Genomic DNA, 25,431 nt, shown 5'->3' with positions numbered 1-25,431 from the left:
ACTTATTTTTTTTAGTTGAGTGAACTCAAGAGAAAAGAGAAAGTAGATGTATGATTCTCTCCTTCATCTCTGCATCTCATTCTAAAACCTGATCATTTTAAAGTTGCTTTTTTAAAAAATTAAACCAGAATGGAGTCATAGAAAAATTGATCATTCTACCTGTCTCTCTAATGTATTGGATCTTGCTACTCAACTTCCATTAGGGTAAAAAATGCCTTATGGAGAAAGCAATTGAGATCTGGCAGGGAGGTAGCCTGCATCTTATCTGAATTCTGTATGTGAGCCACTTACCTAAGCTTTTTCTACAAAATGAAATCTATAAACACAACAACGACATATAGTTATAATGAATTTATAACACAAAAATGTAAGACACACTGATTATCAATAAATTCAGATATTGTGTTTTCTATGCCTTGGCATTTTGATATATTGTGTAGAGGTAAACTTGCTTTAAAGTATGTCTGCTTTTCAAGAAAAAGATTGTATGCTGTATTTACCTATATATGAAGACCATATTTTTCAAACTTTTCAACACTTACCCTGCCAAGTATGTGTTTTTGAAGTACAGTTCTATAAATGATTTGAAATCAGGTCCATCTTGAAAAATGTAAGTCACTTTAGCTATATATTAATCTTCATAAAAAATGAAGATGGTTTTATTTAACTTCTAAGGGGTGACATATAATAAGCATTGTTATCATTATTGTTTCTGTTTTTGCTATAGTGTGCTGCTATTGCATGAAATGTCCGAATGACTAGATATCTTTAGGTCACTTAATTATCTACTTCCTTTTCCATCCCACTGCTTCTAATTCTTCATCAAAAGATTTTCAAGAAATGGGTCAATCATTTTTAACCCACATTTTTCTTATCTTTGGAACCCGTTGGTACTGTTTTCCTCTCTCTGTGTGTCCTTCCCCACACCATCACATAACTTTGAAAGGCCAATGAGCTTTAATTCCAGGAATATAACAAAGTTATTCATCAATCCCCTTGCTGAAAATGACTGAATTTATAATAAAACATTTTAAAATATACTGGAAGAATTGAAGGGTTGATATGATAATAAGAAATTATTAGCTGAATATCAATAGGGCATCAGAGAAAAACAAAATTTTAAAGGAGCTAGAAAAAAAGATACATTACCTTTAAAAACTAACAGATTGACAGCTGATATCACAAAAACAACAATGGGAATCCAAAGGTTATGAGGAGAGATCTTCACAGTATGAAGGAAATAATTGTCAGTTTATAATTCTATGCTTTTTTTTTGTTGTTGCAAGAATAAATAAAGATATTTTCTCACAGATAAAAACTGGGAGTGTTACTAAAGAAAATTATAAAAGATTTTAGACATATCAGTGATTACATTAAAAGTAAATGGACTAAATGCTCCAGAGAAAATGCACAGATGATCATTTGGATTTTGCAAAATCAAAGAAAGTAACACATATTTAAAACATAAAATACTAAAAAGATGGAAAAAAATAAACAATTCAATAGCTAACCAAAGAGAACTGATGTTGCTTTATCAGACAAAATAACCTTTAAAACAGAAGAGCATTGCGAGAAGTATGTCACTACATGATGAAAAGGGTTGAATAATCAGCAAGGCATACCTACATTTTAAGTTTGTATTCATATAAAAAGGTATCCTTAAAATTAAAACAAAAAATGGACAGAAATATAAAAAGAATTTATCCAAAAAATATCAGTATGAACTTAGAAGATTTATTATAACCAACTTAATGCACATGCCTAGAGTATGATAACTCAAACCTGCAGATGACATATAACATTTACAGAAATTGGCCACATAACTGGATTATAAAGCAATTCTTAGTACTGCAGATCAGTGTTATGCACACCACGGTACAAGTAAAATGTAATTCTACTATAAGTCAGTAACGAAAAGATAAATTGAAATTTTCCATATAAATAGAAATAAAATCAACAAAATTATAATGAAAATTAGAAAGTCTTTGAATTGAAGGATAATGAATATACCACATTTTGAACTTGTGGAATGCAGGTAAAGCCATCATAAGAGAAAAATTTATGTCCTTAAAGACATACATTAAAAAAAGACTTATCCAAAAGAAAAGAGAAAGGACCCAGATTATTAAAATTATGAATGAAAAAGGAGAGGTCACGACGAGCACCTTTGAAATTGGAAGGATTATTAGAAATTTTTATCAACAGCTATATGCCAATAAACTAAGCAATCTGGAAGAGATGGAATCCTTCCTGGAAACCTATAAACTACCAAGATTGAAACCGGAAGAAATTGATTCCTTAAACAGGCCAATTAATTATGAAGAAATTGAGTCAGTGATAAACAACCTTCCAAATAACAAAACTCCAGGCCCGGACGGTTTTCCTGGGGAATTCTACCAAACATTCAAAGAAGAAATAATACCTATTCTCCTAAAGCTATTTCAAAAAATAGAAACAGAAGGAAAGCTACCAAACTCATTCTATGAGGCCAATATTACCTTGATCCCCAAACCAGGCAAAGACCCCCTCAAAAAGGAGAATTACAGACCGATTTCCCTAATGAATATGGACGCCAAAATCCTCAACAAGATACTTGCTAATAGAATCCAACAGTACATTAAAAGGATTATCCATCACGATCAAGTGGGATTCATACCTGGGATGCAAGCGTGGTTCAATATTTGCAAATCAATCAGCGTGATACATCATATCAACAAGAAAAGACTCAGGAACCATGTGATCCTCTCAATCGATGCCGAAAAAGCATTTGACAAAATACAGCATCCTTTCCTAATTAAAACCCTTCAGAGTGTAGGAATAGAAGGTACATTTCTCAATCTCATAAAAGCCATCTATGAAAAGCCTACTGCAAATATTATTCTCAATGGGGAAAAGCTGGAAGCCTTTCCCTTAAGGTCAGGAACTCGACAAGGATGCCCACTCTCACCACTATTATTCAACATAGTACTAGAAGTCCTTGCAACAGCAATCAGACGACAAAAAGGGATCAAAGGTATTCAAATCGGCAAAGAAGAAGTCAAAATGTCTCTCTTTGCAGATGACATGATACTCTATATGGAAAACCCAAAAGAAGCCACTCCCAAACTATTAGAAGTTATAGAGCAATTCAGTAACGTGGCGGGATACAAAATCAATGCTCAGAAATCAGTTGCATTTCTATACACGAATAACGAGACCGAAGAAAGAGAAATTAGGGAATCCATCCCATTTACTATAGCACCAAAAACCATACGTTACCTTGGAATTAACTTAACCAGAGACGTAAAGGACCTATATTCTAGAAACTATAAATCACTCTTGAAAGACATTGAGGAAGACATAAAAAGATGGAAAGATATTCCATGCTCATGGATCGGAAGAATTAACATAGTTAAAATGTCCATGCTACCCAGAGCAATCTACACTTTCAATGCTATCCCGATCAAAATACCGAGGACATTTTTCAAAGAACTGGAACAAACAGTCCTTAAATTTGTATGGAAACAGAAAAGGCCCCGAATCTCCAAGGAACTGTTGAAAAGGAAAAACAAAGCTGGGGGCATCACAATGCCGGATTTCGAGCTGTACTACAAAGCTGTGATCACAAAGACAGCATGGTACTGGCACAAAAACAGACACATAGACCAATGGAACAGAATAGAGAGCCCAGAAATGGACCCTTGGCTCTTTGGGCAACTAATATTTGATAAAGCAGGAAAAAACATCCGATGGGAAAAAGACAGTCTCTTCAATAAATGGTGCTGGGAAAATTGGACAGCTACATGCAAGAGAATGAAACTTGACCACTATCTCACACCATACACAAAAATAAACTCCAAACGGATGAAAGACCTCGAATCCATCAAAATTCTAGAGGAGAACATAGGCAACAACCTCTACGACATTGGCCAAAGCAACCTTTTTCATGACACATCCCCAAAGGCAAGAGAAACAAAAGATAAAATGAATTTATGGGACTTCATCAAGATTAAAAGTTTCTGCACAGCCAAGGAAACAGTCAGAAAAACTAAGAGGCAGCCCACGGAATGGGAGAAGATATTTGCAAATGACACTACAGATAAAGGACTGGTATCCAAGATCTACAAAGAACTTCTCAAACTCAATACACGAGAAACAAATAAACAAATCAAAAAATGGGCAGAAGATATGAACAGACACTTTTCCAATGAAGACATACAAATGGCTAACAGACACATGAAAAAATGTTCAAAATCATTAACCATCAAGGAAATTCAAATCAAAACCACACTGAGATACCACCTTACGCCAGTTAGAATGGCAAAAATAGACAAGGCAAGAAACAACAATTGTTGGAGAGGATGTGGAGAAAGGGGATCCCTCCTCCATTGTTGGTGGGAATGCAAGTTGGTACAGCCACTCTGGAAAACAGTGTGGAGGTCCCTTCAAAAGTTAAAAATTGAGCTACCCTATGATCCAGCCATTGCACTACTGGGTATTTACCCCAAAGATACAGACGTAGTGAAGAGAAGGGCCATATGCACTCCAGTGTTCATAGCAGCAATGTCCACAATAGCTAAATTGTGGAAGGAGCCGAGATGCCCTTCAACAGATGACTGGATTAAGAAGTTGTGGTCCATATATACAATGGAATATTACTGAGCTATCAGAAAGAACGAGTTCTCAACATTTGCTACAACATGGACGGCACTGGAGGAGATAATGCTAAGTGAAATAAGTCAAGCAGAGAAAGACAACTATCATATGATTTCTCTCATCTATGGAACATAGGAACTAGGATGATCGGTAGGGGAAGAAAGGGATAAAGAAAGGGGGGGTAATCAGAAGGGGGAATGAAACATGAGAGACTATGGACTATGAGAAACAAACTGAGGATTTCAGAGGGGAGCGGGGTGGGGGAATGGGATAGACCGGTGATGGGTAGTAAGGAGGGCACGTATTGCATGGTGCACTGGGTATTATACACAACTAATGAATCATCGAGCCTTACATCGGAAACCGGGGATGTACTGTATGGTGACTAACATAATATAATAAAAAATCATTAAAATAAAAAAAAAAAAAGGAAAGCCTAAAGATGATAGTGAATATTGATCTCCTGAGATTTCAAAAAAGAAGCAACAAAATAACCTCAAAGAAAGTAAATAATAATGAGATTAGAAATTATATGATCGAAAGTAAACATAGACTGTAAAGGATAGACAAATCAAAAGATGGTTCTTTGAAAAAGCAAAAATCCCTGACACATTTGATTTAAAAAGGCAATAGGTGAAGCACAAAAAAGCAATGTAGGAATGACAAAAAAAAAAAAAAAGGAACATTATTATAGATACTTATAAACAAAATTATAGTAATAGTATAAAACATCATGTCAGTATATATAGATATATATATACACATATGTATATATATATATATATATGTACACACACAACTTGGATTAAAAGGGCAATTTTAAATAAAAATCGTTACCAAAGTAACTGAAGAAGAAATAGGAACCATGATATACATTAGAAATACTGATTCCGTCGTTAAAACCCTGCCAACAGGAGAGCTCCACTCCCAGACAGCCTCACTGGAATAGTTAATTCCTGTAGCACCAGAACGCTTCCAGCAAATAGAAGAAGAAAAATACTCTAAATCTCTTTTATGAAGCTGGCATAACCTTGATACCAATCTGACAAGGGAAGAAAGGAAATACAGTCAATCTCATTCACCATCACAGAGGGAAAAAAGTTCCCAACAAAAATCTTAGCAAGCTAGGTCCCACAACATATAAAAAGGATAATGCATTTGTCATCAAATTGAGTTGATCTCAGGAATTCAAGACTGATTTAATATTATAAATCAATTATAATTCATCTAATTAACCATCTAAAGGAAGAGAACAATGTGGTTATAAACGTGAAAAGACATTTGGTAAAATGCAACATCCTTTTATGATTAATAGGATAAAGACACTAGAAAAATATAAATAGACAAGAACTTCCTTAATAAAAACCGACACATAATACACAGTGGTGTAACTTTAAGGATTTTTGCATTGCTGTATTCAACATTTCACTGAAGAGCCTAGCCAACACAGAAAGACAATAATGAGAAACAAAAAGTAAAGGGTATGACAAAGAGGAAACCAAAAGTCTTGGCGTCTGCAGTTTATTTGATCGTGTGTGCAGAAAACACAAAATATCTGCAGATAAATTATTAGAATTAGTAAATGAGTTTAGCATGTTTGCTGAGTATAAATCAAAGCACACACATAAAGTACATTTTTTTCATATGAAACACAACAAAAAGTGAGGTTTAAAAAGGAAATTTATATGCTATAAATAAATATGATTTTTTTAGGACTAAGTCTAAAGAAAGCAGACAGGACTTTTCCAGAGAAAGTTATAACCTGTAGTGAATGGCATAGACTGGAGGTCTTCTTATATGAACACAGACGGTGCTGTGCCCCAGGCCCCCACACCAGGAATGTCCTGCTTTCGTAGCTCTGATATTTTACTACCATAGTCTTCTCTGGCATCTTTATCTGCACAATAAAATTTCTTGAATTCTAATCATGTACTGCTAACTACTGAATTATGGGGATGCAAAGATAATTTCATTGTCTCCTTATTCACCTTTGCTTTTATAAATATAATCTATAAGATATAGAGATAGTACTGTTTTTTCATAGTTAATAGTGACTTTCTAGCTTTTGAGATTTGAGGTAATACACTGTTGATTTGAATTTTTTTAAAAAAGGACGAGATCATACCTACAGGTAAGCATTGTATAGAAACTTGATTACAAGGCATTCAATTTCCATAAAAATCTGGTGCCCTGCTCTTCTCTTAATAGTAATCTTAATATTAAATGATTAAACTTTAGCACAAAATGCTCCTCAACTCTAGATACCCACAAACTAGGTTAGAAGGATCTGAAATTCTTACCTACAAGATGTGGATTACCTTTCGATGCATCAAAGATGTGAAGCCCAATCACACATCCAGCCCATTACCCAAAACAGAGGCTATCTGAAAATATGCGTGCAAGGTTCAAACACTTGTCTGAGGTTTTCTGTTTGGTTTTTAATTGTTACAACCTCATCATCTAGCTACTTTTATCCTTTTTAAGGACAGCCTGCTTGACTGTGCCTTTCTCCTTGAATGACACTAAAACTTCTGTTTCTTTTTTCCCCATCCTGCTCCTCTCCTGCCTCCTCTCCAAATCTGCTGGTGTTTGTAACTCCTTTATTGGGGGTGTGGTCCTCTCCATCAGCCATGTGGGTAGTTGAACCAAACTCACCTACCAGCTTCTCTGCTGCCTTGTCCACCAGGAGACACTCCCAGGAATCCAGGTGGGTTGTGGGGCGTGGGGTCCAGGGGATGTATGCAGCCAAGTCATAACCAGACCCTCCTCTTTCATTCCATTATCCCATGGGCCCCCGGGGTTCCCAACTCTCAGATTTTGACCCTGACTGCAGGCTTTCCGGTTTGCAACACTATTTCTGTCAAGCTCCAAACTGCAGTGCATGTTATCTTTTTCTTATGATCAAATTTTACCCACTCTGTGTCCCATCCTTCTGGAGTCCTGCTACCTCTTTTCATTTAAATTGACTCTAAGGCATTTGCAGGGACTTCAGCATCAAGATTTGCTAGGTGGCAGAAATTTTTAGTTAGGTGGGGCTTTCCTCATCCCTGAAATCACAAAAGGGGGTTGTTTCTTTATTCCACGTTCACGGAGACCTGGAGCTGGCCGTACGTTTGGCTGAAGCCCGTCTCTTTCCTTGGGACTAGGCATGCAGCCCGGGGCAGCAGCCAGAGACATCCCGTCTTGCGAACCCTCACCCCTTGTCTCCAGTCCTCTTCTCTGGGCCCACAGGTCCCCATAAAATGGGAACATCCAAAAGAAAAACAGTTCTTAAGAAAGTTAGTGTGTGGCAAAAGCAAGTGGTGCTACGTGAAGACAGCCGGGCACCTGGGAAATAGCACAGACCCGGGGTCTAGTTCATCTAGGTTTGCGTCTAGAACTGTGCCACTTAATTGACTGTGTGACTCCGAGCAAATTCTAAGCCTCTGAGTCTTAGTCTTATGAAGGTAATAGGCTAACAGCCCCTCCCCTATCTGGATGCTGTGAGGCTATGAAGTGACAAAGATAAAGGTCCTGTCATGAAGACTGGGGTAGAGTGAATGTCAGTCAAGTGTCCCTGCTACTATTGGCTGAGATTTTCTCCCATCAATAGCAGCAAACCATGAAAAGGAACTAGTATTGGTCCCATTTGACAGATGAAGAAACTGAGGCTCAGGGAGATTAAGTAAATTTCCTAAGGTCAAATTAGTAAGAATGGCCCTTGGGACCCAAATTCAGGTCTTCTGACTTCCACTATGCACTCAAATTTTCACTAGATCACATGACATAAGAAATTTTTCAGTTTTGGCATGTTTATATTAACTGCCAGTCTTCTCATCTGGCGTATTTGTTTAATGTGTGGCTGTTGTCACATCTCTTCATTTATTGTGGTGCTCCCGAATATTGCAATTATGATTTATATGAATTTCATCTTGGCAAAAACCATGACATTTCCTTTCTGATTTATATGGATTATTTCTAGTTATCTGATAGTTTCACTAACATTTGTATTTCACGATTGTAGACCATCACAGACAAAAGCATGGAGTGAGAACTGAGAGCCTGTCTTTACTTTTATCTGACAAAGACAGACTGATAAGATTTTAAGTGGTGCCGTTTGCTGACTCTCCCGTGTTTACTGAGCACTGACTGTTTGTCAGGTGTTGTGCTGAGCATTTTGTGAAGTTCAGTAGTGAATTAGATGTTCTTTCTCACTTCAAGAACTAAGTAACAAATTTGGAAAGAAACTCTAGCAATTTTAATTGAACGTGAGCTAGACTGTAGAACCCATCTTCATTCGGTATAAAATACAGATGTGCCTTAAAATGGAAAGTGATACATTTTGAATTGATAGGTGAAGATCTGTTTCCTGAATTGTGATTTCTACAGGTATCTTGTATCATGAAAAACCAACAAAGATCTCTGCATTTGTGGAGTTTATGGCCTGTGGCAGGGGTGGGGTGGCAGGGAGGAGAGACATATACAAATAATAAACAGTAAATAAATACATTCAGTGGACTATTAGAAGATGATACTGATACTGAGAAAAACAGAGCAGGATAGGAGAGCTCGGGAGCCAGGGATAGGGAGGTCTGGGTGGCAATTATAAACAGGATGGTCAGGGGAAGCCGCAACCAGAAGAGACCTTTGAGGAAGACCTGAAAGAGGGATAAAGGGAAGTGTGCAGATCTCCAGGAAAAGAACATTCTAGGCTAGGGAAGACACTAAGACAGCAGCACAAGTGAAGGGAGACGGGGAGAGTGTAGAGGACACGAGGTCCTAGAGGGGACAGGGAGTCCAGGCATTAGGGCCTTTTAGTCCATGGCAATGACTTACCGCTTTCCTGGAAGTGAACTGCATTCATACCATGAAGTTTTGAGCACAGAAATGACCTTGAATAGCATCTTGTGTTCAACTGTGTTCATTTAACAGAGCAACATTTTCCTGCACTATTTTTCTTGGGGGGGAGGGGAGAAGAGACATGATCTTAATATCTGCATACTAAATCTATCAGTGTATTTATTGGCGAACATATTATTTATTTTCAGCTTTCTTTATTAATAATATTGAGTTGAACATCTCAGTACATACTTTATCTTGCTATCTGTGCTCTAGAATAGATTCCTATAAAGGGCATTCCTGAGTGACAGGTGTGCATGGGTAAAAATATTGAAAAGCATCTGCAAATTGTTTTCCTTAGCAGTCATGTCAATTTATATACTCCCAGAAGCAACGTGCATTATATCACACATTTTTTTTTAAAAGATATTATTTATCTGAGAGAAAGAGAGCACAGGGAAGAGGGGCAGGGATGGAGGGAGACGGAGAAACAGACTCTCTGCTGGGCAGGGAGCCTGACATGTGGTTTGCTGGCTTGCAGCAGGGCTCAATCCCAGGACCCCAAGATCATGACTTGAGCCGAAGGCAGATGTTTAACTGACTGTGCCACCCAGATACCCCTTCATATAACTGAATTTAAATATAAATGTCCAGGGGCGCCTGGGTGGCACAGTCGGTTAAGCCTTTGGCTCAGGTCATGATCCCGGGATCTTGGGATAGATTCCCATGTCAGGCTCCCTGCTCAGTACAGAGTTTGCTTCTTGTTCTTTCTCTCCCCTCCCCCGCTCCTGCTTGCTCTCTTGTTCTCTCACTGTCTCAAATTAAAAAAAAAAAAAAATCTATCTACCTATCATCTCCAGCATGCATAGTTGAATCCAGATCCCACCCCTCTAGTAACGGTTCTTTATTTCTGTTTCATGATGTGATGTTTGTGATAACTGAGGCAGGGCTCCATGGAAGCCGAACTCCCAGTATCTTGAGAAAAAAGGTTTTCGCAAGCAAATGAAGCAGGCAAACAGAAACACAGGGGGAAATATAAAAATACCTTAGAAAAATTACTCTTATGCATTTATTAAGGTAATCTTATTAAATTTTTTTTCAACTAAAGTAGCATTTTGGCAATACAGCTACTTTTCCCTAGAAACACTTTCAAATCAGATTTTCACCAATGTCTGATTATTCTTTTGTAAGCTTCGTGACTTTGCTTCAATTTTCTGGATATTTTCCCATGTTGGTAGATGCAAAACTGTGCCTGAATGGGTCACATCTTTGTACAGTTTTAGACTACTTGAATGAATTCTGTGTTTTCTTGGATTTAAAAAAGCCTTAATTATTCTTCATTTTATAATCTTGTGAAAATAGTCAAGAGTCAGCATAAGTATGAAAATCTTTATTGTATATATTTTCAAAACCTAGGTCTGAGAACAGAAAAGAGAAATGTCACTGTAAGGAGTATTTGTGCATTTATTCAAAAGGTCTGCATATGTTATATTTAATTTAATATCAAAAATGTACTGAGGGGTGTCTGGATGGTGCAGTTGGTTAAGCCTCTGACTCCTAGTTTCAGCTCAGGTCGTGATCTCAGGGTTGTGAGATCGAGCCCTGTATCGGGCTCCATACTCAGTGGGGAGTTTGCTTAAGACTCTTTCCCTCTCCCTCTGCCCCTCCCTGCTGTGTTCATTCTCTCTCTCTCTCTCAAATAAATAAATAAATAAATATATTTTTAAAAAGTACTGAAAATCCAATAGGGAAACTCTTAAGAATAAATTAACTTACAGGGTTTAATGTGATATCATTTCTCAATTTAATATTGAGTGCTCACCCTATGCCAACATTACATTACTGGTTTACAAGAATAATCCTATTTAACCACCACAACAGTTTCGTGGCAAAGCTTCTATTATAATCTACATTTTTACAGATGAGGAAACCAAGGCTTAGAAAGGTTTCAGTAACAGGTCCAATTCTTTTCTCTTTTTTCTTTCTTGTTTTTTTTTAGAGAGGGAGCAGGTGTGTGGGAGGGGCAGAGAGAATCTTAAGCAGGCTCTATGCCCACAGCAGAGCCTGACTTAGGGCTCAATGTCGCAATCCTGTGATCACGATCTGCGCTGAAATCAAGAGTCAGACACTCAACTGACAGCCATCCAGGCACTCTTCCAATTCTACCCAGGTAATAAGTGGTAGAGTGGAAACCTGAATTTGGGTTTCTCAAATACCAAAGCATTGGGCTGTGGCTGCATTAGAACTCCTTTGGATGTCATGGTCATAGAAGGAAAGGATTGGATGGAATATGAGAGATTACAGTGGAAAAAAACATGACAGAGTGCTAAGAGAAGCAGGTGAAATTGCAAATCAATTATTTACAAGTAATATAACCTTGGATCCTGTTATGTTAGCCTCTAATCCTGATTTCTCATCTATAAAAGGGGTATAATTAAAAGACTCAGTAAAATATTTCTTAGAGCTCTAAGCACCCACTATTCATTAAATGATAATAATTGTTGTTAAAAGTAACATAGAGAAGATTTTATACAGCATTTGGCCAGGTGGTTTGGTGGAAGAACAGAAATCCTTGGGAGCTGAGGAGGTTACTGTAATGTATTCTGAATGTATCTGAAAAGTCTAGATGCAGCAGAATGGAGTGACATACATAAAGTGTTTTGACCATGGAAACACTTAAGACTTTTTTTTTAGAAACAAATCATGTAGGGATAAATACTTCAATAGGAAGCATCTAATAGTCTTCATGGATAAATACATATTCATGCAACACTAACTTAGCAACAGCGATGTGTACTTTTTGCTTTACATTAAAATAGTCTTTTTGCAAATACCATTTGCAGGATGTTTCTCTTGCAAAATTTCCCTATAGCCCTCATTAACAAAAAGAAAAAAGGAAGCTAAGCTATCATGCTGTTTTGCCTGATCCTCTTTTCTGAACAAGAAGATATAGTTTTAAAATGATTTCTTGGGGTCTTGGTGGAACTTGAGATTGTGACACAACTTTTTAAAGTCCAAAGCTAATAAACTCCATAGTAGTGATTAAATTCATGAGGACATTACTTGCTATCACCCCTTTTCTTAGAGATAATATATGGATTTACAAAGCACAGCATCTGACATTTAAGATATTGTTCAATATATTTATTTTCATATATATATATATATATATCAGTAACACTGTATTCAACAGTCTATGCCTTTTCTTATACAAAGAAGTGGACTGTCTTTTCTATCATAATCTACTTATTTTTGCACAGTATCTACATATGATGAGGTTTATTTCACTGGGTATATCTGATAGATTTGAGAGTTGCCTGAATGAAAAGTCTCTATTGAGTAATTTTCAATTTAATTTCTCAGGATGAAAGATTTCAGGCCAACTAATACTGAAAATAGAGAAATCACTAGCTGTTGGTGTACAAATTGTATTCCAAATGAATTAACTATGCTAAAATCATGTGTCTTTTTTGTTTATTTTTTTTAAAAGATTTTATTTATTTATTTGAGAGAAAATGTGTGCACAGGTGTGACTGTGGGAGAGAGAGAGAGTGAGTGTGAACATAAGCAGGGGAGAAACAGACTCCCCACTGAGCAGGGAGCCCAACACTGGTCTTGATCTCAACCAGGACTCTGGGATCATGACCTGAGCCAAAGGCAGACACTTAACCGACTGAGCCATCCAGGCACCCTTGTTTGTGGGTTTTTTTTTTTTTTTTATTAATCAAAATTAAATTAGAGTATAGCTAATTTGAAGCCACTATTTTTGCTAAGAATAAGCTACTTGTTTTATGATTAATAATGAATAAGCTGTTTATATTCTGCTTATTATCATTTGTTAGTACCCAAACTTAGGTCTGCAACAACAGTTTCACTGATTTGAGGACAAAATGATAGTAAAGTGTGTCAACTATCTTTTCTTAAAAGGAAATATTCTTCATTCGTAAATAACCTATCATAGTTTCTTGTTACATTGTTAAAATGTTCTTTCTCTGAAGCATTATGGTAAAAGGAGAGGTACAGATTTTTTTTTTTTAATTTCTAATTGGGAATAAAAGGATGGCCACTTTATAATCTTATTGCTGTTTTTATTGTTATTTCACTGGCCCAGGAGATGGGAAACTCTGGAATTCACCATTCTATAGTTACTCAGTTGCCTTTAAATATTGAAACAGGATATTTAACAGTGTTCCTAAACATTTTCAAAATTTGGATAGTTGTTTCTTCTGATAAGCTTACTGAAGTCTTACAGAATTAATAAGGACCATTCATGTCTTTCAGCCACTGATTGAACTGGTGACATATTTAATTTGTATGGATGGCATGATAAGAAAATCATGCTCTGATGTCTCCAACCTAGGAAAGAAAAACATGAGTAAAGAAGCAGGAAAAAAAAAGAAAAAAAAGAAAAGAAAAGAAAGAAAAGTAAAAGAAAAAAGGGACTTCATACCTAGGACATAAAACCAGAGAAGGAGCAGAAGAGTATAAGAGCACACACTGTAAACAAAAACTTTTTCACCAAACACTTGCTGAAAATGCAAGTCAGATTTTATTTGAGTTACTGCAGTAGGGGAGAAAGACATCAGTATAGAATACTGAGCTCAGCTCCACATAAAACAGGGACAAATAGGGACTTATATCCAATAGGCAGACTGGGGGATCAGTGTACTAAGTGGAAATACCAAAGGTAGGGGGATCCTTGCTAAAATGGCCTAACAAGTATTCTTGCTAAAGGCCAACCAAGGACATATCTATCAAGGGTGGGGGATGAGGACAGATGTCAAGGGTGGAGAGATTCTTGCTACACTGACTTACCAGGATTCTTTGCTAAAAATGGCTCAGTGGGTCAAGGGCAGGGCTGCAGTTCAAGGTCAAGATCTAATTGAAAAGACACTTGGGGGAGCCTGACGGAAGTTTGGTCAAGGAGAGAGCCTTTGTCAATAGACTGGGCAGAAGGTGAAGGTAATGTTCAATGATTTATTAGTTGTGTATATCACCAGTGGTCATCACATCATGTGCCCTTCTTAATGCCCATCATTGAACACTACACCAAAAACTAATGATGTACTATATGTTGGCTAATTGAATTTAAATACAGAGGAAAAAATTTAAAAATTAAAAAAAAAAAGAAGATGAAGGTAAGAGAAACAAATATCATGTGATTTTAAAAGCAAATCGGTTTTTGAAAGACTAACCTAAACCTCTGAGCTTCATGGAACAAGTTAATCCCTTGGGCTGAGAGTAAAATAAGGACATTGACTTGAGTACACTTTCAATATGAATCACGTGGAGTTGTGTTTTAAAGTCCTCTAAATTCTTAGTGGTGGCATGTCATTAAATTGAATTTAATGAGACTATCCCAATTCCTTTTTAACGATCTCTTCTGAAAGATGCGAGCCTTTATTTCTTCTCCAGTGTTGAGATGAAAGGCTTTAGTATAAAGCTCAAGAGTAAATATCCTTAATAGGATAGAGATAATCAAAGGAATGCTAATTACTACATTTTACTGCAAACATTCTATAAGTGGGCAGGAGAAAAGAACAAATCTTACCTTTTAGAATCTGCTAAATTTATTTTAACTTTACACTTTGTTTTCTTGACATTTGAACAACAATAGCAGCAGGATCCCTTTTCATTAGAACTATCCTGGGAAACTCTTTAAATGATGTCCTCAGATGTGGTTTATCTCACCATCTGTCACCACTACAGAAAATTTAGCGTAAAATTTAGCATTGAATTCAAACACTCTTTTGTGCCTAATCTTTTGATGTCCACTAGGATGTTCAGAAAGGTAAGAACAAACAACATTAATAAGTACTAATTCAGCACCCACCGCTGCCTGGCTCTGTTCTCCGTCCTAACAGGCCTGGGTTCTTTCAATATTTTCAGCCTAAAGGGGAGACAGACAAATATTATAAAATTATGTGCCATTTGACAAATGCTGTAACAGGACATGGTACAGGATGCTATTGGAACACACAAGAAGGGTTCCTTCCCACTTCTTGGGTTACGGTAAGTTTGGGAATATGGGGAGTGGTAGGAGTGTGTGTTTTTGTGTTTGCATGAGGCATTGCAGATACATTGGAGAGGAGTAGTGACCTCCTTGGGGAGGAGAGAGGTGCAAGAGGTGATTTATAAATGGACACCCAAAAGGTAGAGTAGATATTATTCAGGAGGAAGGAGGGGGCCTGGATGGGTGTTCTTCAAAGAAGAAATGCCATGTGCAAGGATTCAGGGGCAAATGGGAATATTTATCTAATTTAACATGTCAGATAAATGCTTCTCAAATTTTAATGGGCAGGTGAATCCCGCGGGTTGAATGTTAAAATGCAGATTCTGATTTGGTAGTTCTAGGGAGAGACCTGAATTCTTGTAACCAGCTCCTAAGTGATAGCAATGCTATTGGTTCACAGACCAAACTTTGAGTAACAACATATAGACAACTTGATTTCCAGTGACAGGACACTTCTCTCTCCGGAGAAGTCATTGACAATCCCTAAGCCGTTGTCACTACTGACGGTGACCTGCTTATTTGCTCTGCATGAGACCTTAATGATTGCCCTCTGGTGGTAACTCAGCACCTCACTCACATATGGTATTTTCTGTAAGGGAGCCTACTTCTCTTCCCGTCATATTTTTAAAGTCACTACTTCAAACTCTGCTTTTGTGCCTCCTTTTCCACCTTGATCTGCCTCCTCATTGAAACACATTTAGCAGTTTCATCATGAAACCAGCCTGAAAGGATGTGCTTAAGAAATGTTGTCAACGTTTGTCAAAATCAAAGAAAACGTCCCAGGGAAGAACTTGTAGGCTTCGCCATTAGGAGCAACGTATAAGGCTCTACTGTATCTTGACAGCAGTTCTTTTAATGTCAATTTGTACTCATTTTGATAAATGCAGGAGTCTCATGTTGCTGTCTCTGCCTCATCCTGTAGCAGCCAGTGTTCTGCTTCTCCAGAGACCAAGGACAGCATCTTTGCAAATACGCTAAAAATTCCATCTCCATCCCAAAGGCATGGGGAACAGATTGGGCTGTGTTGTCAAGCCACTTACTGGGAACTCACACCCATGTCATATGGTTTAAAAGAGAAGCCTCTCTACATGTAGTTTTGTATATTAGGCATCACGAAATTGATTTATAATGTGTTTCTGGGGACTAGAAGTTGCTTTCGCTTTGAATATTGGTGCAGTGGACCTATGTCACCTCTGTCAGGTGATGCACTGATTTTACTCCCACTAATGTGAGTCTACTACCTTGTTTAATTCTCACAATAATAAATAAATAAATAAATAAATAAATAAATAAATAAATAAATAAATAGTACAGGTGCACATATATATTTAAAATCAGTTTCTGTATTAGTGCTATACAGGCTTAGCATTAGGACAAATGGAGTAAAACTTACAGGCAAACAGTACTTTCAAAGTCCTTCCTCATCTTCATTTCCAACTGAGAGCTCACACTCATCTTAAAGGCAGATGGGATTTCATACAAAGGCATATGTGGGTAGACTTGTCGTTTCTTCCTTCCTCCAGACTAACACAGCAGTCCTTACATTTTTTTATGCATGAAAATTACTGTAGCACCTTGTCTACGTACAGTCATATACAACGTGCTTTATGGGGAAAAGAGGAATTTCTATGGGTGATCTTTTACTTTTTTCTGTGTTCCCATTAACCCTTCCTTTGGACCTAATGAATTCTCCCCAAGGCAGATGTCATTCCCCTCTGGAGCAATCAGAGATTACTGAAGCTCTTTTCCTACCCTGTTTTGTATCAGATCTGTCTCAACCTTACTTCTCAGCCTGCTTCCTTCTCACTCCTAAGGTTGTTAACCCCATAGAGAGAAATGGGAGATGTCCTAACCCTGAAAAGTACAATTTCCTCATGAGCCAAGTTATTGCAGATCCGAGTTAGCTTGGTCTGTGGGCTTACCTTTCACATAGAAGTGGTTTGGAACCTACCAATGATAAATGTTTGGCATTTGGATAAGAGCCAAACTGCCCTAAGGCCAGGAAAGCAGAGTGGTATCTGCAGTTGGGTGTGAGGTATAGTCACACCTAAGTGGCAGCTAAAAAATTATAGGCCCCACGTTGTGAGACACCTGTAAAAATAGGGCTTGGGCTCCCCATGATATTTTGCAAGTGATTTTTAGCGCTGGACAGGGCCATAGATTTTACTCCCAACGTTCATTTATAAATAAAGAGACAGATCCAGAGAGGCTAGGCCACAGAGTAGCTAGGGATCTGGACACAAGCACCAGCCTCCTTTCCTGTTTCTTTCCACTGCCTTTTCCCAGTTAAGCAAAGATTAACATGAGTGCTCTCTTTTCACTTAAATTAAGCTCATTCTAGTCTTCAAGGTGGCAGTTACTCAGAAAATAATATATGAAAATTTGAAATAAAAATAAAACAGATTTTCCTTGAAATACTCTGTGTAATTTTTTTTTTTTTAAAGATTTTATTTATTTATTCGACAGAGATAGAGACAGCCAGCGAGAGAGGGAACACAAGCAGGGGGAGTGGGAGAGGAAGAAGCAGGCTCATAGCGGAGGAGCCTGATGTGGGGCTCGATCCCATAACGCCGGGATCACGCCCTGAGCCGAAGGCAGACACCTAACCGCTGTGCCACCCAGGCGCCCCTACTCTGTGTAATTTTTAACTGAATATGTGATCTGTTATATACACCATCAGCAGTCATTAAAAAAAAGCCATTCATAGTAATTAATAATGGAAATGCTAACAGACTACATTTATGTATTTCTGACTTACGTATAATTGCAATGTAATGAAAACTGACTAATTTAGAACTTAAAGCATGAGGGTTATATATTAGTTGGAAATGCATTGTTTAACTGATCTTTTATTTGCTGTTTCTTTTAAGAGAAAATTTTTAAATGTTGACTTGATAATTACATAAAGTTTTATTAGATCTTATTACAAAAAATGTCTTTTGAGGAGTTGTACATATTCTTCGTGGTCAAGAACAACAAAAATAAAATGTGTGACTTCAGATACTCACGCATTTTTTTTTAATTCCTAATTTTCATGTTTTCGGAAGAGAAATATTTAGAAATCCATAGATCCAGAGGGCTTTTTGTATTTCAATTGGACTGAATTCAAAATCTCCCGTCATATCATGAAAAGCAGGATTGGTAATGATTTCAATTAGACATGGGGGAAGGAAGAGAAGTCTAGAATTTTGGAGGCAGAGAAGTTAAGGTAATGCCTCCAGCCACAGAGATCTAAAGAGATGACGTGCCTTTTTCTGAAGCCCGCATTCTTTTCATGGTACTGCCCTGCCTCCTGATTAAAATTATGTTTTGTCACGCCTTTCAAGAAATAAGATGAATATTTTTACATTTTTAATTCCGAGCAGAATTAATGTGGCAAACAAAAAGCATTATTTGGGTTTTACAACTGCTTGCTTAAGAAAAACTAGCAGGGCTGGAAGTCCTGCAGAGGCACTGTGTCCACATAAGCAGGGCGGGAAGTCACCGGATTGCAGTTTCTCATTCCCAAGAGAAGTGCTCACAGTGGCTCCACCTATTAACGGAGTGAAGCCCCAGAAATGTCAGGGTCAGCGGGGTTTGCAGTGTTCCGTGCAATCTGAGAAGGGGGCGTTGGATACACCACATGGTGTTTCTTCTGTCCTGAATATGGAGATGACTCACTCGTGTGTTCTCCTTTGCGTTTGGGCCGCGACAGCAATTTGGAGTCACCGCTGATGTACGAGGTGTCTGCGCCGCGGGAGGGGAGCGCCGGCGGCAGCGGGAGAGGCGGCGTGGGGAGCTCCATCACAGCCTGCAAGAAGGTAACCTTGCCTACCACGCTCTCTTCTCCCCGATTGTACTTGAACACTAGTGTAGTTTGACTCTCCAAGTACTTTTTCTAAAGCAGAAAACAGCAGCAACACCACCACCACCAAAGAACAGCATGGCCCAGTTTGCTCGCCTGGTGAACCTCTGGTGTCCCTAAAAACTTAATTCATGAAAACGATCAGAAAACGCAAGCAGTTCTGATAGGTATGGCTTGAAAATTATAAGCCTGACCCGTGGGACGATCAAACCTTCCACCTCTTCTCTTTGCAAACTTGGCCATGGGTAACAGCTTCTCCCTGCCTCTCTTTTCAGAGAAATCCTCCCAGGTTTTGAGCGGCTCACCTTATTCTAGGAAGCACTTAGGTCTGCATCCTAGAAACACTCAGGGCTGTTCTCCTTCTGACACTTTCTTAAAGAGAAGGGTGTGCTTGGTTTATTTTATTATGAGAAGCGGAATTACATTTCCTAGAATATTACTGAGTTTAGAACTAAGAAACAAACCTTGCTTTAACGCACTTGCTGAAAGTTGTCATTTGAACAACATAAATTCACCTGCTTCATTTTTCGAGTCAACCCAACCTAAGGCCCAGAAACTTAAAGCAAAACATCCGATTTCCCACGTAAAGCTTTTGTTACTATTTGCTGTGGAATTCCAGAGGAAGATGTGTTTCTTCCCATCCAACCTTAGAAGATACCACACTGGTATCTAATTATTTCATGAATTGTTTAAAAAAGGCTAAATTATAAAAAATAGTCATAGGTGCAAATCAAGACAAATTCTATTAATAAACCTGTCGTGTAGTGTATATGTATATATAATTTATGTACACATAATGTACATTATGTATGCATATGTGTATTGATTGATTACTGCACCCAGTTAAGCAGCCTTATTTATCATCTGCTTGTGTGGTGTTTATATCATTTTCAAGAACCAAAGAAAATGACACAGACATATTTGTGTTAGACAACATATATGGATTATAGAAAAGTAGCATTAAACATAATTTTACAAAGTATTTGTATGCATATATTCATAACCGAATATAAAAATAAACTGATCTAATCAGTGAAAGGCTCTAATTTTCATGTGTTATATGATCTATTATTCATTCTCCTCTTATACAATTCTTGTAGAAGAGTCAGTGCTATAAATTTCCATTTTTAATGCAGAAAACTGAGGTACTGTAATTCAAAATGATTTTGAGTTACTTCTATAAGAGCTAAAACTGCAGGTCTTCAAGCCTTGGGGTATGTCCTGTTCAACTGTGCAACTCCAAATTACAGTCTGGACCAGATGCTCTGCATTTCCCAAAGCTAAATGATTTTTCATTTATTCTAATTTTTAAATAACTTGATTTCTATTGATTAAAGTCCATGTGCTATTTAAATTAAGGATTGAAACCAGACTGCCTGAATTTGACACCCAGTTCGATCATTACTAGTTGTGTTATCTCAAGCAAATTATCTTACCTCTTCATGCCTCGATTTGCTCGTTTGAAAAAGGAAGGTGACAGGTGGGGATCAGTGAGCTATTAGATGTGAAATGTTTAGAATGGTGCCTGGCATAACGTAAGCACTCAGAAGAAAGACTATGAGTAACATTATTCTACAGAATAATTTTTCAATAAGTACACGGTACCAGAAAATAATTCGATACATGCATCACCATGCTGAGAGAGTTAGTAGTTTATGCTCTGTTACCTCGGCTACATTTTTTTTTTCTGGGAAAAGAAGTCATCATATTCATTTCTGTTAGTAGGTTGAACCATGTGAAATTTTCCTCCTTACAGATTAAAAATGATCAATTATAGGCAATTTCATATGGTATAAATACATTCAAAATTCTGTTAGATCTTGGGGAGAGATACAAGAATACATATATATTTATAGTATATGGTTTGGGAGATAATGCTGGTTTCTCATGTGAAAAGTCAAGTATAATTCATAAGTTAAATAATTACGTGAGATAACTATACAGTAATATCTGAATATAGTATCAATTATGGGAAAAATGAATATTGTGAGCATTTATAACAAAGAACAGAGAGAGACTCTGGACCTGAAACAGACAACAGTCTTCAGAAAGAGAATTGGATCTTAATTTGGGCTTTGAAGTATGATCAAGATTTGAATGAGTGAATTAGGTTGATTACCAAACTAATTTAGGAAGGGCTGCTACAAATTAATGCAGGAGAAGTTAACACCTTTGTGTCCTGGAGCATCTCTCTAATGTTCAGAGTGCATTCCTTTCATTTTAAATGTTCTCTTTAAATGGTATATACCATGTGAGCTCTACATGTTTTTCTTCCCTTCAGAAGAGTAGCTCACTATTGTTTTCTGTTTTATATCTGGAACGTAGGCCCTCGATAACAAGACATTGAATATTGAATGAGTTCATGCTTTTATTTCATTATTATATATTACTGCAAACTGACTTAAGTGAACATTGATCAGTTTGAAAAAGCAAATCTTGTTAATCACAGACAATGACAAGTGAGAATCTATAAATGCACATACAATGTGTATTCAAAGAGACAAAAAGACAAGGAGAGCTCTATCTTAGTAATAGCAAGGCTGTCCAGCTGAATCACCATGGTTCGCAGTCAATCAACCTTCAATAAGAGTACCATGGATAATTGAAATCTATTGGTAATTCCCCAAACTGATTTTATGTAATAGTCTCATCTTCTTCCCCATCAAACCTTCTTATCAGAACTGACGTATTGCTAAATTAAGTGGTGGAAGAAATAAAACAAGGGTCTGGAAGATAATGCACTAGTTGGATAATCAGCCTCTGAAAAATTGCAAATTGACTGAATTTCTCTCCTGTGTGTCACAGTGAATCTCCAAGGGTTTCAGGAATCTTATGCATGTGCAATTGCTTCAGTTCCTTTTTGCTGCTGGGGAAGTATAGTTGCTGGGAGCCACAGCTGTGAAAAAGCCATGGCATTAGAAAAAGATTGAGGTGGACTTATTTGAAGAAGGAACTCCTTAAGGGACTCCCTTTCCCCAGAGCTAAGATGACCATACCACCAGTCGTAGGTTAATTATATTATCCTCACGTTTTGTGAATAGACCCCCTTTTGCTCTCAGAAGTGCCCTGGTATGCATATAATAAATTATATGGTTATATAACCAGCTCGAGCTTCAGAATGATCCTTTTTCTTTCTTCTTCCATTCCTCTAAATGCTAGGAAAGTTATCAGATAAATTCTCTCTGAGGTAGTAGTGATTGTGGAAGTTAATATAGTTGTGACAAGTAAAACCTGTTTTTACTTAACTACTACTATTGCTGAACCAGTACCATCACTCCCTCCCTTAATTTACACTGATCATTGAACCTATTGGACCCGGACTTGAGTTCAGAATCCGACTCCCCTTGAAGCTCCAAGCAGACACTATCAATCCATCCAAGTTGCAATGTGAGCTATACTCTTTGTCACCATAACTGACTGAGCTCTGAACTCGGGGAGAGTCTTAAGGTGTGCAGTGTGATGCTCCAAAATCATGTGTTTAAAATGCTGGAATTTCAAAATATTGCAGGAAAAAAATAGGAGAGAAAGAGTAGCTGGTGGCGAGTGGAGCCCTCTGTGGTACCTCTTGAATGATGTTACCCCTTCTCATAGGACCGATCCTTCTTATAAGACAAATACAATCACTATTGTTAAACTGAATCATAGGGATTTTCCATTAAATGAGTTAAATAATTATAAATGTTATCATTTTATATGTTAGACACTAAATGAAAAAAACCTTTATATTCTCTTTATAATAAATCAAAATCTGTTATCTCTAAGAGGCAGTAGGATGCCACATGACAAAGCTGTACTTGGAATCCGAAGATCTGAGTTAGAGCCCAGATTTCTCTTTTACTGTGTGATCTTAGGCCAGTGACATAACTTCTCTGACTCAGATGTCTTAGGGTTGGTGTGACGTTTATATGCAAAAAAGTTTGGGTAAGTTCTTTCTTTCTTTTTTTTTTTTTTAAGATACGTTTATTTGAGAAAGAGAGAGTGAGCAGAGCATGTGTGTGATTGTGGGGGAGATGTAGAGGGAAAGGGAGAGAGAGAATCTTCCAGCAGACTCCCTACTGAGTGCAGAGCCCAACGTAGTGCTCAAACTCTTGACCCATGACACGAGATCATAACCTGAGCCGAAACCAAGAGTCAGATGCTGAACCAGGTGAGCCACCCAGGCGCCCTGCTTTGTGTAAATTCTTAGCACATACAGTTGATGTTCCATAAATATGAGCTGATTCCAAATGAATAATCTTTACACAGGGTAAAATTTATTTAAATAGAATTTAAAAACTAATCTGAGGTAGCGTGCACTGTCCCCTCATTATGTTGAATCTCGGTTAAATTTTCTTCTACTTTGAAAGCATTATACTCGATGTCACATTTCCACGGTAGCTGGACATTTTCAATCTTTGCTTCACTTCATGGGACTGAAGATCTGCACTTTAGGATATAGTGGAATCAAGTCTCTGAATAGGATTCATGTGACGGAAGAATTGTTGGGCAAAAATCAACACCCCAAATATCCTTCTCTTTTTATGTCATGTTAATTAAATCCACATTAAACCTGGACTTACCAAAGGCAGCAGAGTGAAAAGACTTCAGTTTCCCAGAGGTAGAGTTTGATCTTAATATGATATCTGATCATCTCTTTGAAGCTTCAAAAGCATTCTTTCCCATGACTGGCCTCCTTTAAATTGAGTTAAATTTGTTGTCAACAGTGGCACAGAAACCTCTGAAGAGTTGTCAGAAGGGATATCCCAGGATGCCTCGTCTTATCCTGTAAAATACACTTTCATCTAAGCTCATATCATCTTGATGGCATGTAATTAACAAAAACAATTCAATTAATGTGTGCAGGCATAGACATATAAATTGGGAGGCTTTCTCAGGATCTGATCTATATCTCCAAAGACATTTTTATTAGTCAGAATTGTATTGCTCTGGGCCAAACACCTCATCAGTACTTCCAGGAGGCACGTGATAGAAAATAGCTGTAATAGTCTGTGCTTCTAGAAGTCGATTCCTTACAGGAAGGAAGGACTTTAAAAAATGTAAATATATAATTAAATTAAAAACAAAATCAGCATAATTGGGCATATTCACCTTTCTACAGAAAGAAGATACTAGGCTTTTCACCCTGGAGTATGCAGCACTCACAACTCTATAAACACTCTCTTCTGGCCAAGCAACCTGGCAGTGGTCTTCAGACCTAGCTCCTTACACCAGAATGGCCTAGCTAAGTTATGTCAAATGGCTAGGTGTCCCATTTTATTGCCATTGTGCAGAAGTAATCAGAGGTATTGAAGAAAGAGAGAGATTTTATAGAAAATAAATGCAGAATTGTCTTACTAAAAGTGCTATTTGAAGAAAGCTAATTTAGTAGTTCTAAAAAGAATTCCTTAGAGCAAAGGGAGACTGGAATCTGGGATGCCAGGAGAGGCATACTTGATGCGGGTAGGGGAGCGGGGAAGAGGAGAGGCCGAACCTGCATCCAGGCAGTGGGAAGAGACACAGGTGTGGAAGTCAAGATCAGGACTCCACAGCAGTGAGAGTTAAACTGAACCACGAGTTCTGTCTATTTAAGCCGGAACATCCATGAGTGGTGGTGCCACCGAGGTCACTGGGAAGACGAGCTAGGAGACAAAGTAGCAAAAGAAGTCCATGCATTCAGATTCAGCCAGTCGCATCTTCAAAGCCAGCCACAGAATCCCTGACCACCTAAGGAAACTTCTTTACGCACTGACCACATTGACACCTGGGAGGCCACAGTCGCACTGAGGCCAGAGTGCAGCTAACGAGGGCTCTGGTGGGACTGATTTCCTGTGCTTTCAGCAAAAGCAGGTCCGAATCCTGCACGTCTCTTGGCGTGAGAGCAGCCTGATTCACACCGAGATGGACAGGTGGGGCGTCATGTACTACACGCGAGGTCATTCTCGGAAAAGGCCAATTCAGTCATCTTAGGTGGGAGACTTTGTTTAAAACTATCAGTTGTGGCTTCTTTGGCAGTTTGAATGTGATTCAGCTTCTTATTCCAAAAGCCAGTCTGTTTGGAGACTTCCATTCACCTCTCTTTGCCTCCAGGAATTGCTCTAGAGTGCTTGCGATTCCAATACCCTAGTCTTCTGTCCTCCACATC

The 25,431-nt window shown here is 37.8% G+C and overlaps 1 protein-coding gene across 4 annotated transcripts in view; it reads left to right on the top strand.

The window, feature by feature from the left end:
- Window positions 1-25,431, top strand: part of SPHKAP (SPHK1 interactor, AKAP domain containing) — a 169,470-nt gene that overhangs the window by 19,202 nt on the left and 124,837 nt on the right. For all 4 annotated transcript variants that reach the window (XM_044380966.3, XM_026491776.4, XM_057305312.1 and 1 more), the window contains exon 2: window positions 19,161-19,266. In XM_044380966.3, the coding sequence (XP_044236901.3) occupies window positions 19,161-19,266 (106 nt within the window). The remainder of the gene's footprint in view (window positions 1-19,160; window positions 19,267-25,431) is intronic.

The sequence above is a fragment of the Ursus arctos genome, unplaced genomic scaffold, assembly GCF_023065955.2.
Source record: "Ursus arctos isolate Adak ecotype North America unplaced genomic scaffold, UrsArc2.0 scaffold_1, whole genome shotgun sequence".
In the NCBI taxonomy this organism is placed as follows: Eukaryota; Metazoa; Chordata; class Mammalia; order Carnivora; family Ursidae; genus Ursus; species Ursus arctos.
The sequence above is the reverse complement of the archived record's forward strand: the minus strand, read 5'-3'. Positions and strand labels throughout refer to the sequence as shown.